Below are 18434 nucleotides of genomic sequence, written 5' to 3'. Positions count from 1 at the left end.
TTCTAGGGTGCCCCCTCCCCGCACAGGCCAGGCCAGGCCCCCCCCCGGGCCAAGTGCACCGGCTGCCCGGTGGGGGCGCAGCGAGGATCCCACCAAGGGCCCTGGCTGGGGGGGGGCGGACGTGCCCCGAGCTCCATGGGGGGGTTACTGCCCCCCCCATGATGGCTCTGCCAAGTCCCCAGTGTAGACAAAGCCTGAGCCGTTCATCGTTCTCGTGGCTCCTCTCTGACCCCTCCCCAATTTACCAACATCCTTCTTGTATTCAGGCCGCACCAGCCTACAGCGTCTGCTGCTCTGGGCAGCTCAGGGTCTCTCTGGGGGAAATGCACAGGCCAGAACATCCTAGCAGTGGTGCTGTGCTGCCTGGAGGTCTTGGACCCTCTGTCATAGCTAGGGGCGGGGAGGCTACTCGCCCTGTGGCCTTCGAATCAGTGGGGTGTGTCCCTGCTAAACCCCGAGTCACTCTTGTCTCTTGCGCCAACGCTCGTCTGCCTTCCCATGTGCTGGGGCCTGAGCTCCCTATTGCGGTGAGACCTCTGAGCTGTCTTATGGGCCAGCGGATACAGCGCCTTGGGGCGTCTCTGTTCAGGGGGAAGGCATCCCCTTAGACAGCACAGAACAGAGTGGGGGCAGCAAGCGAGGTTCTTCACACCTTCCCTTTGCTGCTGCTCCTCACTGTGGGCAGGAAATTCATGTTTCTTGTCAGCCCTCCATTAGATAGGAAGTGGCTGAGAGCAGCTGTGAACTAGAGCGTACACCTCTGGGCTGCACTGGAGATTCGCTCCCCGCACCCCCCAAAACCAGTTTAGAAATGCTTAGAAGCCCAGGGAGGCATATTTCCTTGCCCCACTGTGCTGCCTATTTAATCTCTGCATGCCTCCCAAGGGCTGGCCAGGATTCCTCCCTGCTCTGTCCTCGCTGCAGCACAACCGTGTTTGTGTCACCAGCCCACATCACAACTGACAAGCTGAGTTGCCCCGCAAAGCAAGTAGGCTCACAATAGGTGGTGGGTGTTTGTGTGCACCAGTGCATCCTGGGATGGATCCAGTCCCCTAGCGTCTCAGTGAAGGAGTGAGTGTATGGGGGGACATACGAAGCAGTACCAGCAGCAAGGGCTGTCCCAGGCAGGAGGGCTGACTGGCCAAATTGGTTACCCAGGCACAGCAAGAGGTCTCATCTACGCTGTCAAGCAAAAGCATGCAGAGCCGGGTCCCTGTGCCAGCCTGGGACACGTGCACATGAAACCAATGGGACTTAGGCCCCGAAATATCTTTGAGGATCTGGGTCTAAATCCTCCTGTACCTCAATTCCCCCGCTGTAAAATTCAGATCACAGTGGTGCCCCTCCCCACCCTCCTTGGTCTGCTTTAGCCTATTCAGACAGTCTCTGCTCTGGAGAATTGACAATCTCTGTCATGAAGCGCCCAGCACAAAGAGCTAATACACTTCATTAACAACTGGAGTCAGAGGTGTGGTATGCACAGGGAGGGGGGTGAGGAGACGGCATGAGAGTCTCATGACAGAACATTCCTGGGCCGGGTCCACCCTAGAGACTTTACATGCCAAACGCTCGTGTGCCCGAGGATTTGAGATCTATCAGTATTTTCTAGTGCACAAGCAGAGAGATGGGTAAGAAGGGTCGGTGGGCGGTAAGAAATGGCACCGACGGAACTAAACCAGCTGCTAAATTGACTTAGTTCTGCACCCACCCAAAGGGGCTTTCAGTGACTGAGCCGAATCGAGTTGGAGACGAATGTGGTGCAATTTCTGTCTGAGCCTGTGAAACCAATAAATCCTCCTTCAAGGGGCCCCTATGCACAGTGGTGCCTGCCCAGTTGGCCAGTCAGCCCTCCTGCCTGGGATAGCCCATGCTGCTGGTAAGTAGATAAGGAAAAGTTATTTATTTATTCCCATAATACAAGAACTAGGGTTCACCAAATGAAATTAATGGGCAGCAGGTTTAAAACAAATAAAAGGAAGTTCTTCTTCACACAGCGCACAGTCAACTTGTGGAACTCCTTGCCTAAGGAGGTTGTGAAGGCTAGGACTATAACAGCGTTTAAAAGAGAACTGGATAAATTCATGGAGGTTAAGTCCATTAATGGCTATTAGCCAGGATGGGTAAGGAATGGTGTCCCTAGCCTCTGTTTGTCAGAGGGTGGAGATGGATGGCAGGAGAGAGATCACTTGCTCATTACCTGTTAGGTTCACTCCCTGTGGGGCACCTGGCATTGGCCATTGTCGGTAGACAGGATACTGGGCTGGATGGACCTTTGGTCTGACCCAGTACAGCCGTTCTTATGTTCTTACTGCTTCGTATGTCCCCTCCATACACTCACTCCTTCACTGAGACGCTAGGGGACTGGATCCATCCCAGGATGCACTGGTGCATACAAACACCCACCACCTGTTGTGAGCCTACTTGCTTTGCGGGGCAACTCAGCTTGTCGGTTGTGATGTGGGCTGGTGACACAAACACGGTTGTGCTGCAGCGAGGACAGAGCAGGGAGGAATCCTGGCCAGCCCTTGGGAGGCACGCAGAGATTAAATAGGCAGCACAGTGGGGCAAGGAAATATGCCTCCCTGGGCTTCTTAGCATTTCTGAACTGGGTTTGGGGGGTGCGGGGAGCGAATCTCCAGTGCAGACCAGGGGCGTACGCTCTAGTTCACAGCTGCTCTCAGCCACTTCCTATCTAATGGAGGGCTGACAAGAAACATGAATTTCCTGCCCACAGTGAGGAGCAGCAGCAAAGGGAAGGTGTGAAGAACCTCGCTTGCTGCCCCCACTCTGTTCTGTGCTGTCTAAGGGGATGCCTTCCCCCTGTACAGAGACGCCCCAAGGCGCTGTATCCGCTGGCCCATAAGACAGCTCAGAGGTCTCACCGCAATAGGGAGCTCAGGCCCCAGCACATGGGAAGGCAGACGAGCGTTGGCACAAGAGACAAGAGTGACTCGGGGTTTAGCAGGGACACACCCCACTGATTCGAAGGCCACAGGGCTAGTAGCCTCCCCGCCCCTAGCTATGACAGAGGGTCAAAGACCTCCGGGCAGCACAGCACCACTGCTAGGATGTTCTGGCCTGTGCATTTCCCCCAGAGAGACCCTGAGCTGCCCAGAGCAGCAGACGCTGTAGGCTGGTGCGGCCTGAATACAAGAAGGATGTTGGTAAATTTGGTAGGGGTCAGAAAAGAGCCACAAGAATGATGAAAGGTTTAAGCTTTGTCTACACTGGCACTTTTGTCAGTAAAACTTTTGTCGGTCAGGGATGTGTTTCACCCACAAAAGTGCTGGTGTGGACAGCGCTATGTCAGTGGGAGTCTCTCTCCCAGTGACACAGCTACCGCCGCTCGTTGGGAGTGGTTTAATTATGCAGACAGGAGCGCTCTCTCCGGCTATGTCTACACTACAGAATTAGGTCGGATTTATAGAAGCCGGTTTTATAGAAACCGGTTGTATGCAGCCGATTGTGTGTGTCCCCACCTAAAATGCTCTAAGTGCATGAAGTCGGCGGACCGCGTCCACAGTACCGAGGCTAGCGTCGACTTCCGGCGCATTGCACTATGGTACCTATCCCACAGTTCCCGGAGCCTCCGGCGCCCACTGGAATTATGGGTTGAGATCGCAATGCCCGGATGATGCAAAGCAGTGCCGCGAGGGGTTCTGGGTACATTGCGTCAGGCCCCTCCCCCGCCGTCACAGCAACGGCAGACAATAGATTCGCGCCTTTTTACCTGGGTTACCTGTGCAGACAACATACCATGCCAAGCATTGAGCCCGCTCAGCTCAGCTCACCGTCACCATATCTCTTCCGGGTGCCGGCAAACGTGGGACTGCATTGCTAAACAGCAGCAGCAGCTTACTGCCTTTTGGCGGTAGACGGTGCAGCATGACTGGTAGCCTTCATTGGCGATCTGGGTGCAGGCAGCCGTGGGGCTGGCAGCCGTAGGGCTGCATTGCACCAGCCCCTTGCCTTTTGGTAGAAGATGGTATATTACGACTGGTAACCGTCGTCATCGTACTGCAGTGGCTGTCGATCATGGGCACCCGGGCAGACAATGATGGTTATCAGTCGTAGTATGCTATTTTCTGCCAAGTGCCCAATATTGTCTGCTAAGCACCCAGAAGAGGCCGAGGGCTATCTGGGTGCTGGCAGACATGGGGCTGGCAGCCGTGGGGCTGCATTGCACCAGCCCCCTTGCCTTGATGATGATGGTTATCAGACGTAGTATGCGCAGGATGGGGCAACATTGCTACACAGCAGCAACCCCTTGCCTTTTGGGCAGTAGATAGTATATTACGACTGGTATCCATCGTTGTCATACTGGGTATCAGATCGTGCAATAGACCTGAAGGCTAACTGCCAAGCGCCCAGTATTTGCTGCCAAGCACCCAGAAAATGCCAAGGGCTATCAGTCATGCTGCACCGTCGTCTTAAGATGTAAAAAATAGATTTATTCTCCATTCATTTGCTTCCCCCCTCCCTCTTGCTAAACCCAGGCTTTTGAGTTCAATCTTTGGGGGGGGGGGCATTCTGTGTGACAGTTGTTTGTGTTTCTCCCTGATGCAAAGCCACCTTTCTTGATTTTAATTCCCTGTACCTGTACGCGGTGTCACTCGCCCCTCCCTCCCTTCTTCCCCTGGTCCGTCAGATACTACTTTCGCGCCTTTTTTCAGACCAGACGCCATAGCCAGCACTGGGATCATGGAGCCCGCTCAGATCACCGCGGCAATTCTGAGCACTATGAACACCACGCGCATTGTCCTGGAAAACATGCAGAGCCTCCTGGACATGCCAAAGCCAAACCAGGACCAGCTGAGGAGGAGGCGATTGCAGCGCGGCGACGATAGTGATGAGGAAATTGACATGGACCTCTCACAAGGCACAGGCCCCAGCAATGTGGAAATCTTGGTGTTACTGGGGCAGGTTCATGCCGTGGACCGCCGATTCTGGGCCCGGGAAACAAGCACAGAGTGGTGGGACCGCATCGTGTTGCAGGTCTGGGACGATGCCCAGTGGCTGCGAAACTTTCGCATGCGTAAGGGCACTTTCATGGAACTTTGTGACTTGCTTTCCCCTGCCCTGAAGCGCCAGAATACCAGGATGAGAGCAGCCCTCACAGTGGAGAAGCGAGTGGCGATAGCCCTGTGGAAGCTTGCAACGCCAGACAGCTACCGGTCAGTCGGGAATCAATTTGGAGTGGGCAAATCTACTGTGGGGGCTGCTGTGATCCAAGTTGCCAGGGCAATGAGAGACCTGGTGATATCAAGGGTAGTGACTCTGGGAAACGTGCAGACCATAGTGGATGGCTTTGCTGCAATGGGATTCCCAAACTGTGGTGGGGCCATAGACGGAACCCATATCCCTATCTTGGCACCGGCGCACCAAGCCGCCGACTACATAAACCGCAAGGGGTACTTTTCAATGCTGCTGCAAGCCCTGGTGGATCACAAGGGACGTTTCACCGACATCAACGTGGGCTGGCCGGGAAGGGTACATGATGCTCGCGTCTTCAGGCAGTCTCTTCTGTTTCGAAAGCTGGAGGAAGGGACTTTCTTCCCGGACCAGAAAATAACCATTGGGGATGTTGAAATGCCTATCGTGATCCTTGGAGACCCAGCCTACCCCTTAATGCCATGGCTCATGAAGCCGTACACAGGCAGCCTGGACAGTAGTCAGGACCTGTTCAACTACAGGCTGAGCAAGTGCCGAATGGTGGTGGAATGTGCATTTGGCCGTTTAAAAGCGCGCTGGCGCAGCTTACTGACTCGCTCAGACCTTAGCGAAAAGAATCTCCCCATTGTTATTGCTGCTTGCTGTGCGCTCCACAATATATGTGAAAGTAAGGGGGAGACATTTATGGCGGGGTGGGAGGTTGAGGCAAATCGCCTGGCCGCTGATTACGCGCAGCCAGACACCAGGGCGGTTAGAGGAGCACAGCAGGGCGCGGTGCGCATCAGAGAAGCGTTGAAAACCAGTTTTGTGACTGACCAGGCTACGGAGTGAAACTTCTGTTTGTTGCTCCTTGATGAACCCTCTGCCCCTCCCCCACCACCCTGTTAACTCTACTTCCCTGCAAACCAACCACCCCACCCTCCCCTACTACCCTCCCCCCTTCGAGCACCACTTGCAGAGGCAATAAAGTCATTGTTGCTTCACATTCATGCATTCTTTATTAATTCAGCACACAACTAGGGGGATAATTGGAAAGGTAGCCCGGGATGGGTGGGGGAGGAGGGAAGGAAAAGGACACACTCCAATTTAAAACTTTAAAACTTATTGCTATGGAAATCATCTAGGGTGGAGTGAGTGGGTGGCCGAAGGCCCCCCCACCGTGTTCTTGGGCGTCTGGGTGAGGAGGCAATGGGACTTGGGGAGGAGGGCTGCTGGTTACAGAGGGGCTGTAGCGGCGTTCTCTGCTCCTGCTGCCTTTCCTGCAGCTCAACCATACGCAGGAGCATATCACTTTGATGCTCCAGCAGCCGGAGCATCGACTCTTGCTTTCTGATTACAAGTTGACGCCACCTCTCCTCTTCAGCCCGCGTTTCAGCACGCAACTTCTCCTCTTCAGCCCACGATTCAGCACGCCACCTCTCCTCTCGCTCATATTGGGCTTTTTTAAAATCAGTCATTGACTGCCTCCACGCATTCAGCTGTGCTCTGTCAGCGTGGGAGGCAGTCTGAAGTTCAGTAAACATTTCGTCACGCGTCCTTCGCTTCCTTCTTCGAATATTCACTAGCCTCTGCGAAGGAGTAAGATTTGCAGCTGGTGGAGAAGGGAGAGGTTGTTAAAAAAGATACATTTTAGAGAACAATGGGTAGACTCTTTCACGTTAGATTTTGCTGTTCACAACATCACACAGCACATGTGCTTTCGTTACAAGGTCGCATTTTTCCTCTTATATTGAGAGTCTCCTGGTTTGGTGTGAGAGATCACTCACGCAGTGCCAGGACACAGATTTCAGCTTGCAGGCAGCCATGGTAAGACATATAGTCTTTGGGCTTTTTTAACCTTCTTAACATGTGGGGATGGTTTCAAACAGTTCTGCCCTCATTTCCCATACCAAGCACCCGTGCCATTTAAAATGGGTTTGCAATGTAAAAGGAGGGGCTGCGATTTCAGGTTTAACATGCAGCACAAACCCAACTAACTCCCCTCCCCCTCACACCCAATTCTCTGGGATGGTCACTTCACCCCTCCCCCCCCACCGCGTGGTTAACAGCGGGGAATATTTCTGTTCAGCAGACCAGGAAGGGGCACCTCTGAATGTCCCCTTAATAAAATTGCCCCATTTTAACCAGGTGACCGTGAATGATATCACTCTCCTGAGGATAACAAAGAGCGATAAGGAATGGATGTTGTCTGCATGCCAGCAAACACCGGGACCATACGCTGCCATGCTTTGTTATGCAATGATTCCAGACTACGTGCTACTGGCCTGGCGTGGTAAAGTGTCCTACCATGGCGGACGGGATAAGGCAGCCCTCCCCAGAAACCTTTTGCAAAGGCTTTGGGAGTACATGAAGGAGAGCTTTCTGGAGATGTCCCTGGAGGATTTCCGCTCCATCCCCATACACGTTAACAGACTTTTCCAGTAGCTGTACTGGCCGCGATTGCCAGGGCAAATTAATCATTAATCATTAAACACGCTTGTTTTTAAACCATGTGTAATTTTTGCAAAGGTACACTCACCAGAGGTCCCCTGTGTGCCCTCAGGGTCTTGGGTCAGTTCGGGGGTTACTGTTTCCAGGTCCAGGGTGACAAACATATCCTGGCTGTTGGGGTAACTGGTTTCTCCGCTTCCTTGCTGCTGTGAGCTATCTATGTTCTCTCCATCCTCATCTTCCTTGTCCGCCGAACCCGCTTCCCCGTTTGCAGAGAGGGACTCATAGAACACGCTTGGGCTAGTGGTGGCTGCACGCCCTAGAATGGCATGCAGCTCCGCGTAGTAGCGGCATGTTTGCGGCTCTGCCCCGGACCTTCCGTTTGCGTCTCTGACTTTGTGGTAGGCTTGCCTTAGCTCCTTAATTTTCACGCGGCACTGCCGCGCGTCCCTGTTATGGCCTCTGTCCTTCATGGCCTTGGAGATCTTTTCTAATGTTTTGCCGTTTCTTTTACTGTTTCGGAGTTCGGCTAGCACTGCTTCATCTCCCCAGATGGCGATCAGATCCTGTACCTCCCGTTCGGTCCAGGCTGGAGCTCTTCTGCGATCCTGGGACTGGGACTGGGACTCCATCATGGTTACCTGTGCTGATGGGCTCTGCATGGTCACCTGTGCTCTCCACGCTGAGCAAACAGGAAATGAAATTCAAACGTTCGCGGGGCTTTTCCTGTCTACCTGGCCAGTGCATCTGAGATGAGAGTGCTGTCCAGAGCGGTCACAATGAAGCACTGTGGGATAGCTCCCGGAGGCCAGTAATGTCGAATTCCGTCCACACTAACCCAATTCCGACCCCCTAAGGCCGATTTTATCGCTAATCCCCTTGTCGAGGTGGTGTTAGGAAACCGGTTTAAAGGGCCCTTTAAGTCGACAGAAAGGGCTTCGTAGTGTAAACGTGTCCAGGCTTAAGTCGATTTAACGCGGCTAAAGTCGACCTAAACTCGTAGTGTAGACCAGGCCTCCCACTGGCATAGAGCCGCTGCATGTGAGACTTTACTGTGCCGCTGAATGGTCTGTAGTGTAGACATGGCCTTAGAAAACCTGCCTTATCCCGAGAGACTCCAAGAGCTCCATCTATTTAGCTTAACAAACAGAAGGTCAAGGGGTGACTTGATCCCAGTCTGTCAGTACCTACATGGGGAACAAAGATGGGAACTAGATGATCACAATGGTCCCTATGAATCCTGACTCAGGTGTGAAGCTACCTCCTGACAAGCTTGCTGCTGGGCTCCCGTCCCATCTGGAGCTGGCGGGGTCCCCTGCATTAGTGCTGAGTTCCACCAGGGGAGAGGGGCCTACAGGCTCAGCTTGCCTCCTTGCTGATACCCTCTGCACTCAAATGCACCCCAGAGTCTTATCCTACTGCCAAGCGACTCCAGACCAATGGAGCAACAAAGGGTCACAACGCGCAGTTCTGCCTCCACTAGTGCTTTCATCCCTAGTCATCCAGCAGGGCAGCAAGCTCCTGTGCAAACCCCAGAGCAGGGTGACAGGCCACAGCGTTAGCCAGGCCTGGGAGGAGGCCTGGGAGGAGTTCTCAATCTAGTTGGGTGGTTAGCTCTTGTAGGTCTCTGTGGTCCTGATGACTAGTGAGGAAAGATGCACATTCACGGACACTCCTGCTGTAGTAAGTAACCCTAGCAAAGGGGTTATTTTTAAAGGACCCTGCCTCTGCAGCGTTTGTGGCTGGCTTGGAAACAGACCTACCTGAGCCTGGCTGGTCTCTGGATTCCCCCAGTACCTTCCATCAGCTCGATGGCCAAGGAGCCATGTACCGGCTGGTCGAAGTGGGGCAAGAGAAAGAGAAACAACTTTGTTGACATCTTAAATGGCTGCTTCTTGGAACAGCTAATTTTAGAGCACAGGAGAGGAGATGCTCCGCTCGTTCTTGGCTCACTCCTAAGTAACCTACAGGAGTTGGTTGATGTAGTAACTGTAACCGAACCACTAAGTAATATTGGTCACAACATATTCGGGGGAGGAACTGTATGAAAACCCAGCAGCTGGCGCTACATTTTAAAAGGAAGATTAAAAAAACAAACCAAACTGAGGATGCTCACCCCAAAGACCCTAAAGCCGGAAGCAAAGAAATGAAATGCTTTGATTCAGCGCGGAGGCTACTAAAACAGCCAGGACAGCATATTTCTAAACAAGCAAACAGGAAAGCAAGAAATGAACCAGTCTGGGTACATTTCAAAGTTCAAAAGGTGAGCTGAGGCAAACAGGTATCTTCCCGAAAACCAGTCGACCCATTGAAGCCGATAGAAAACAGTCAAAGGCATCCCCACACATAGCAAGAGATTCTCAAAGCAGGAAGATTGCAGGAGGATCGGTGGGGCTGCTGGGTTGCTAAGGCTAAAGGGAGCAATTAAGGAGGATAATGACATTGCAGAGAAACAAATCTATTCCTTTGCATCAATCTTTGCCACTGAGGCTACAGGGGAGAATACCTACTCCAGAGCTCCTCTTTTGGGGTAATAAACATGAGGCACTAGCAGCAAGAGAGGTGTGGGAACAAACTCATAATTTAAAGGCCTGCCCATCAAGACTGGATAGAAGGAATAATTTGAAGTTTTCACACACTTATCAGTTACTGGCCCCCAGGGCCAGTTGGGGCTCATTAAGGCCCTGTAGCGGAGTGGTTACCCCGCTCCTGCCCTGAAGGAGTTAAAAGCAGCCCTGGGGAGGGCTGTGGCTGGGAGAAAGGAGCTACTAAGCTGTTTGTGGAAGCAGCCACAGCTGGGCCACACCCCAATCAGGCCACAGCTGGCCCTATAAGAGGGCTGGAGCCAGAAGCCAGAGAGAGACTCTCTAGCTTTGAGAGGGAGGGACCTGGCTGCAGGGAGCTGAGAGAAGGTACCTGGAGTGGAGCAGGGCTGGGGGAAGGCCAAGGGAGTTGGGGAGCTCTGGCCTGGACACCCCCCAGGCCACGGCCTAGTGGAAGACCCATTAGGTACTGGGGTTGCAGGCGTGTCACGGAGTCCCTGGGCGATGCTCTGGAATTGCTCCCTACGAAGCCAGGCAGGACTCTGGTGAAGTCTCCTCTCTGTGAGCAGACTGTCTCCAGGGCAAGAAGCTCACACAGCTTCCACCTTCCTAGGTCTGACCTTGGAGCATTCAGCATCCTCTGCCCTTCCATGCGCTTCCCACAGCGAGTCCGCCCAGGCGGGGTCCTGGGGAAGCCAGAGGGTCCTGCACCCCCACTTCACAGTCAGACGTGACTCTCAGCCAGCCAGTAAAACAGAGGTTTATTAGATGACAGGAACATGGTCTAAAACAGAGCTTGTAGGTACAGAGAACAGGACCCCTCAGCTGGGTCCATTTTGGGGACAGTGAGCCAGATACCCACATCTGCACTCACTCAACGTCCCCAGCCAGCTCCAAACTGACTCACCCTCCAGCCCCTCCTCCTCTGGGCTTTTTCCTTTCCCGGGCCAGGAGGTCACCTGATTCCTTTGTTCTCCAATACCTTTAGCTATCACCTTGGAGGGGGGAAGGGCCTCGGCCATTAGTTGCCAGGAGACAGAGTGTCAGCCATTTATGCACACTGGCCTTTATCCCACCACCTAGAGACTTAAGAAATGCATAAGGGAAACTGAGGCACGCCTACAGTATTCAGAGGAAATATTAAGAACTGTCCCACTTCGTCACAAGGGGGCAGCCCATGAGTAGGCAGAGGCAGCAGGTCCAAACCCCCCTTGCCTATGATGAGTGGCTTTTACATTGCAGTCTGCCCCAGGGAGCGGGGGCTAGGTGGTGACTGGTAGTAGCCCACGACTGAGACAAGGTGGGGATAGAGGGTTGGGGGTTCCCCTGGGTGGGGAGACCCTGAGACTGTGGGGGTATTGCCAGGGGGCAGCACCCCAAAGACAAGGGGTCCTGGGTCCTGGGAGGGACACGGGGGCCAGCGGCAGCAGGACACTGGCCTGCAGAGGGCGCTCCGGAGGCTGGACGAGCTAATTCCCTGAGAGACCAGCAGGAGGCGCCGCAGCGGTGAGTCACGCCCCGCCACAGGCCCCAATTCTGAAGTGTGCCAGGAGACCCTCCCCCCGGGTATTGGCGTTGAAGTGCTCTGAAGAGGTTGACAAATGCAGAGGTTGAGTGGCTAATACTATACTAGCCAGCAGCAGGGGAGCGAACGTGCCTATCTTTAAAAAGGTTCCACGGGAGAACCAGACTGTTATTGGTTATTTGCATAATGCCAGGTGCTGTACAAACACACAACACCGCCATATTTCAGGACTAGGCAAGGCAGGACTGGGACTAGGCAGAGAGCCGTACTTCAGGACTATACTATGCGTCAACAGTGTAACACTATTGCCAAAAAAGCGAACATCCTTTTGGGCTGTATTAGCAGGAGTGTTGTAAGCAAGACATGAGAAGTAATTCTTCCGCTCTACTCCATGCTGATTAGGCTTCAATTGGCGCATTGGTTTCAGAGTGGTAGCCATGTTAGTCTGTATCAGTAAAAACAATGAGGAGTCCTTGTGGCACCTTAGAAACTAACAAATTTATTTGGGCATAATCCCACAAAAGCTTATGCCCAAATAAATTTGTTAGTCTCTAAGGTGCCACAAGGACTCCTCGTTGTTTTAACTGGAGTATTATGTCCAGTTCTGGGCTCCACATTTCAGGAAAGATGTGGACAAATTGGAGAAAGTCCAGAGAAGAGCAACAAAAATGATTAAAGGTCTAGAAAATATGACGTATAAGGAAAGATTGAAAAAATTGAGTTTGTTTAGTTTGGAAAAGAGAAGACAGAGAGGGGACATGATAATTTTTCAAGTTTGTAAAAGCTTGTTACAAGGAGGAGGAAGATAAATTGTTCTTCTTAATCTCTGAGGACAGGACAAGAAGCAATGGGCTTAAATTGCAACAAGCGAGGTTTAGGTTGGACATTAGGAAAAACTTCCTGTCAGGGTGGTTAAGCACTGGAATAAATTACCTAGGGAGGATGTGGAGTTTCCATCATTGGAGGTTTTTAAGAGCAGGTTAGACAAACACCTGTCAAGGATGGTCTAGATAATACTTAGTCCTGCCTTGAGTGCAGGGGACTGAACTAGATGATCTCTCAAGGTCTCTTCCAGTCCTATGAGTCTATGAAACTGGTCACTAGGGACCAATGAGGGAAGTTAAGTGCATTGCTGGGAAGTTAAATGATTTATCTGCATCAATTTTCCCTGCTATGGGTGTTGCAAGAATACCCACCCTGCACCTGCTGTTTCCTGGTAATAAGGATGAGGTGTTGCTAGAGACCAAGGTATCGGAAGAAGAGGTACGGGAATAAATTGATCATTTAAAAAACAATAAGTCACCAGGCCCAGATGGTCCAGCCAAGAGTTCTAAAGAGCTAGAGGCTGAGCTGCCGGGAAAAAGAGGCAATCTCTCATGAAAAGCAGCGATGGTAGACAAGGATTGAGGGTGGTAAGCATTGAACCTGTATTTAAGGAAGGCTGTAGGTGGGATGTGGGGAATTACAGAGCAGTAAGTAATCCGTCCCGGGCAGAGAAACAAAAATATCAGAATAAAACCTCGGGAAGGTGGTGATGTGATAGGGGCTAGCCAACCTGTTCTTTAAACGGGTCAATAAAGTAGTGGGCAAAGGACAGCCGGTTGACGTGGGACTTTCACAACATCCCTCCCAAGAGGCTGCTGAAGAGGGTAAGTAGACACAGACCGAGAGGTGAAGTAATGTCATAGATCATATACGGTCTGGTTGCCTGTGTAGCTGTAATTCAACCCCGCCATAGCTGCGCCGTCCCGGAGCACCTCCTTGTGGCACAACACAGTATTTCATCCACTCCGCCGCTCTCTCTGGACTTCACTGGTCTGGGCCAGCAGCGACGAGGCCCTCTGGCCAGGTAAGGCTACCTTTCTGGGGTAGCGACGTCCCCAGTGAGTGATGTCCGGTAACACAGCGTCTTCCGCCCCTACCCGGGCGCCTTTTCAGCCTCACACGTCTTCGGGAGCAGCCGCTCACAGGGCTTCCCTCAGCAAAACTCAGACCCAGACCCTCAGCAAGTCCCTGAAGTCCCTCCACAAGACTCAGACCCAGCCAAAAATACAAACTAAGCAACTTCCTCCACCCATCGACTCCCTTGTAGGTTCTCCCTTCACCTGCCTCCTGCCAGGCCCTTCCCAGAGAACAGGGACTCCAGCCCACCTCTCCTGGGCCAGCTCCTCCCAGCTAGCCTTGTAACTCCTTCCTGAGCCTGACCAACCCTCCAGGGTGGGGCTCTCTGGGTCTAATTAACACTTGTCATTCCATGTGGGTCATCAGCAGGGTTGGAATCTTTAGCTGCACCCCACAGACCTCTGCCGCTCAAGCTAACGAGTAACTGTCAGTAGTAGTAGGTTGTTATCCTCTGTGTCCAGCTACTGGATGCGCATTATGCAGACACACACTTTATCAGCAAGTTTCACAGACCTGTGCTTCTAACAGAGGAACGCTGAGATTCAGGCACCTTGGGTTCCATTCCAGGTCCGGGAGGGGAGTGTTCTTTAGAGGGAATAGCCCCTTCTGTCCCTGTCCCCTCTAGATTGTCCATGACAGTCTCTTTGCTGGTGTCCAGCACCACAGTGCCAAGCACCAATTGCAGGGAGAGTCCTTCTTAGCTCATGCAGCCTCAGGCTGGAACATGCTCCATCACTCTGTGGGGATGGCACATGTAGGCGCTTTGAGGGGATGAAGCATCCTCAGGGCACATGAAATCTAGCCACCCTACCAAACTCTAATAAATCCCGAGTGAGATGTACAAACTGCAATTTTTCAAAGCCTTGCAACTTTGCCAAAGGTGGGTGAATTTTCACATGGGCAGCACAAGGCACAACTCTGACTGGAAGGTGATCTCTTCACCAGATTTCAAGCCCCTGCTCCAAAGCATGCAGAATCTAGGGCTTCTCAATTAAACTGCTGAAATAATTTTTTTAGTTGGGGGAAAAACCTGTATATTTCTCACCTCATTCGGAGAAACTGCTGAACCATTTTTGTTGAAACTCCGCCCACCCCCAAATTCAGCCTGTGGCAGACATCCAGCATGGAAAATTTCAGCAAAGCTATAAGCATCTGAAAATAGGCTCTTATAATGGGACGTATCAGGCGACCTTAATTACATGTGCTGCTACGTGTCACAATAATTGGTCTAGAGACGGGCGATTGGGAACCCAGCTTCTGTTCTCTCTGTCACATAACACAAGAACAAGGGGGCATTCGATGAAGTGAAGATGCGGGAAACCGATAAAAGGAAAGAGTGTTTTGCACAATGCACAATTGGACTATGGAACTCTCTGCCACCGGATGCCAAGCCTTTTGCAAGTTTGAAAAAGGGATTGGACATTTATATGGTTAGCCAGAATATCCCGGAGTTCATGTTAAAGCTAACATGCATTTTGGGGGGAAATTAAACCTTGTGCTTCAGGAATTAGGGGGAGACTTAAATGGGGGTCAGGTTATCCCACATCTGCTACCACAGGGTACTCAGGACCGGCGCTTCCACTAGGTGACCCTAGGCAGTTGCCTAGGGTGGCAGGATTTGGGAGGTGGCATTTTGCCGCCCTCGGTGGAAATTTGGCGGCGGGGGGTCCTTCCACTCCAGGTCTTCGGCGGAAATTCGGCGGCGGGTCCTTCACTCGCTCCGAGACCCGCCGCCGAAGTGCCCCGAAGACACGGAGTGGAAGGACCCCTGCCACCGAATGCTCAGAGGAGGAGCGCTGCCGCCTAAGGCGGCAAAAACCCTGGTGCCGCTCCTGAGGGTACTTACTCCTTCTTCTGCAGCATCTGGTGCTACCACTGTCATAGACAGGCTACTGTGCTGGCTGGATCTCAGTCTGATCCAGTTTGACTGTTCCTGTGTTCCTGTGACTTTCAAAAAGCCTTTGGCAAAGTCCATAACAAGAGGAAATCAATCAGTCATAGACTGGAGGGCTAAAGTTCTGGTACGGCTTGGAAACTGGCCAACTCACCACTGATTAATTTTCGTGATGACTGTAAGCGAGCGGCAGGTGCTACGGGGGTCTATGCTAGGTCTGGCTTAGCTCAGTATATTAGAAGGCATCTCGGCCGATTTGATCATGGCAGATATAACTCGCGGTGGACCCATGCCACAGCGCCTTGACATGACACCTGTGCAGTGACGCCAGCTTGGACCAAAGCAGCTGGGAACCAGCAAAGATGAACCGCGGGGTTCTGCTCTCTGAGCGCAGAGGCCGCCACTCGCCTGTGAGCGAACAGACAGAGGCCTGAGCTGGAAACCACCAGCTGCTTCTGCGATTGTTCCCAGCTGCCTGGCGCTGAGCTGTGGTCCCCGCCGGGGGCCGACCCCCAGCTCTGGTGAGTCAGAGAAGACAGTGGCTGCAGTGAGGAGGCTGGGAACCTGGAAATCACCCCCAAACCATGTATTAACTGGGCCAGGCACGGTCCCACCCAGCTGCAATGAAAGCACCTGCTGGTTGGGCTTAGGACCCGGTGCTACCTTGTGACATGAACAGGAGCAGGGACTAAGTACCTCTCTAAAGCAGAGGGGAAGATACCAGGGCCCCAGGGATGGGGTGCAGGGAGCCCACGGAGGAGGCAGGGGGAGAGGAAGCTGGCCCCCAACAGAGTAGAGCCTGTGGTGGTTGCTGCCTCCTGTGTCTGGTTAGTTTCTGTGGTGAGCATCTCTGCAGAAAGCCAGGGGCGTAGGAGGAAGGAAGAGCAGCAGGGGTCGGGGGAAGGGGGGGGGCAGCAGGACCTCAACACTCCTTTTTAAGGTCTCTCCGGCTTTCAGAAGCTCTCACTGGCCCAGCCAGACCCCTCCGCCTCCTTCACTTGGGCTATAAAAGCCACCGCGAGAGCGCTGGCCGGCCATTCCAGCAATCGTCGGGCTCCAATGGCTTCAATACTCGTCCTCCCATTGCTCTTCGCTGTGGCCGCAGGTAAGAAGCGAGGGAGGGGTAGGCTTGCTTCCTATCCCCCCCACCTCCATTGCCAGGCCCCAGCCGGGAGCCAGCCAAGAGCGCCGAAGGGTTTTAGGAGTCATGCGCTGCTAACAGGCAGGTGCATCAGCTTCTGGACCAGCGAGATGGGAGGGGGCAAACGGAGTTATGGTCCAAAGGGCTCTGGGGTTTGCCAGCCAGCCAGCAGGTCAGGCCCAGTCACGCTGGTGAGAACAATGAGTCAATCCAGAATTGTAGAACATGGACCCAGCTGGCTCCAACAGGCGCTCAGTGGCATGGAGAGCTCTGCCCGGTAACACCAGCCTCGTGGCATTTGCTAATTTCACCAGCGCCCCAGCTGCAGGGATCAGGTGATTAGGTCAGCGTCTCCTCTTTCCTTTCAGACAAAAAGGGAATTTTTTGCCCTTAAGGCTGAAGAGAAACACGTGGACCCCAAAACATGCCAGCCCCAGGAGGCCAATAAAAAGACCCCCCCCCCTTGTTAATTTGAAATCTCATGATTTTGGAGGCCTGACTCCTGAGTTTTAGGCACGCGGGGCTGACCGCTCCGCTCGCTGAGCTAGAAGAATCCACGGAGTGTGTCAACAGAGGCGGGTAGGAAGGGAAGCGGGTGAGTTGCTTTTGGATTTGCCTGCCTCTTCCTTTGCTGCCTCTGGTCTTGGGTATTATCAGAGGCAAGGTCCTGTTTGGGCTGGGCCCTGGTTCTGCTCTGGTGGTCTGGCGAGTCCCACCACGTTCCTGTGGACAAGGATCCCACAGTGCAGCTAGACCAGTTTTCCGTAGCTTTAGGGCAGGGACTGTCTCTTTGTTGTGTGTTTGTACATTGCCTGGCATAACGGGGTCCTGGTAATTCAAATACATCATCATCATAATATAATGTTCCTCCTGAGGATTTTGGGATGCTCCAGACAGCAGCAGATCTTGCTTAGCCCTTCCTTTTGGTATCTATTACTAGAAAAGCTCAGGTTTTTTTTTCTTCCGCGTTAATGGAAAGGCTAATGAATGGACTTCAATGGGTCAGACACAGGTTTGATACAGGAGTGGGTGGGTGAGATTCTGTGGCCTGTGTTGTGCAGGAAGTCAGACTAGATGATCATAATGGTCCCTTCTGACCTTAAAGTCTATGAGTCTATGAATGACCAACTGGGGCAGACCCCCTCCCCCCCACCCGGCATAACCCCACGGGAATCAACACAGTCACAACAGGAAGACACTGGTTCTGTACTTCCCGGAGAACCTCTGATCCTGTAGCCTGTCCTTGTAGTGTCTCTTTGTAACTTGAGACAAGGTGGGGCCAGCCCTGCCCCAGTGAGACTGACACACACTCCATGCAGAACATGTTATTATCTAGAGTTCAAGATTTACCAGGCTGAATGGCAGAAACGCTGTGGGGCTGGCCGTGGGGACAGAGCGTGACTCACCAGATAGGGGTTGGGAGCTCACGTCCTCCTGGGGGAAGCGCCCCTGGACCAGCTAGAGGGCGTTACAGGTCCGCAGGGCTCTGCGCACCTCACACTTGTCTCTTTGTTTGGCAGCGTTTGCTGGCCAAGATTTGGTTCCCGCACGATGTTTGCAAGGACCCAAGTTCTGGTGCCAGGATGTGGCCACAGCCGTGGAATGCCAGAGAGAGCAGTACTGCACGAGCCTCTGGGCCGACGTTCCTCTGGTGAGTGCTGGAGCTGCGTCCATGTCTCCTCCCCCACCCTTTCTTTGGGCGGGTGCTAGAGCCATGTCCATGTCTCCTCCCCCCTTTCCTTGGGCGGGTGCTAGAGCCACGTCCATGTCTCCTCCCCCATTTCCTTGGGCGGGTGCTAGAGCCGCGTCCATGTCTCCTCCCCCCTT

At 53.0% G+C, this 18434-nt stretch overlaps 1 protein-coding gene across 1 annotated transcript in view; it reads left to right on the top strand.

The window, feature by feature from the left end:
- The first annotated feature begins 16525 nt into the window (after positions 1–16525).
- GNLY (granulysin) overlaps positions 16526–18434 on the top strand; it is a 5365-nt gene continuing 3456 nt past the window's right edge. Inside the window, exons 1-2 of the mRNA XM_024211238.2 lie at positions 16526–16571; positions 18128–18258. Coding sequence (XP_024067006.1) covers positions 16526–16571; positions 18128–18258 — 177 coding nt within the window. The remainder of the gene's footprint in view (positions 16572–18127; positions 18259–18434) is intronic.

The sequence above is a fragment of the Terrapene carolina genome, unplaced genomic scaffold, assembly GCF_002925995.2.
Source record: "Terrapene carolina triunguis isolate 2854851 unplaced genomic scaffold, T_m_triunguis-2.0 Scaffold53, whole genome shotgun sequence".
Classification (NCBI taxonomy): Eukaryota; Metazoa; Chordata; order Testudines; family Emydidae; genus Terrapene; species Terrapene triunguis.
This window is presented reverse-complemented; position numbering and strand designations above follow the sequence as displayed.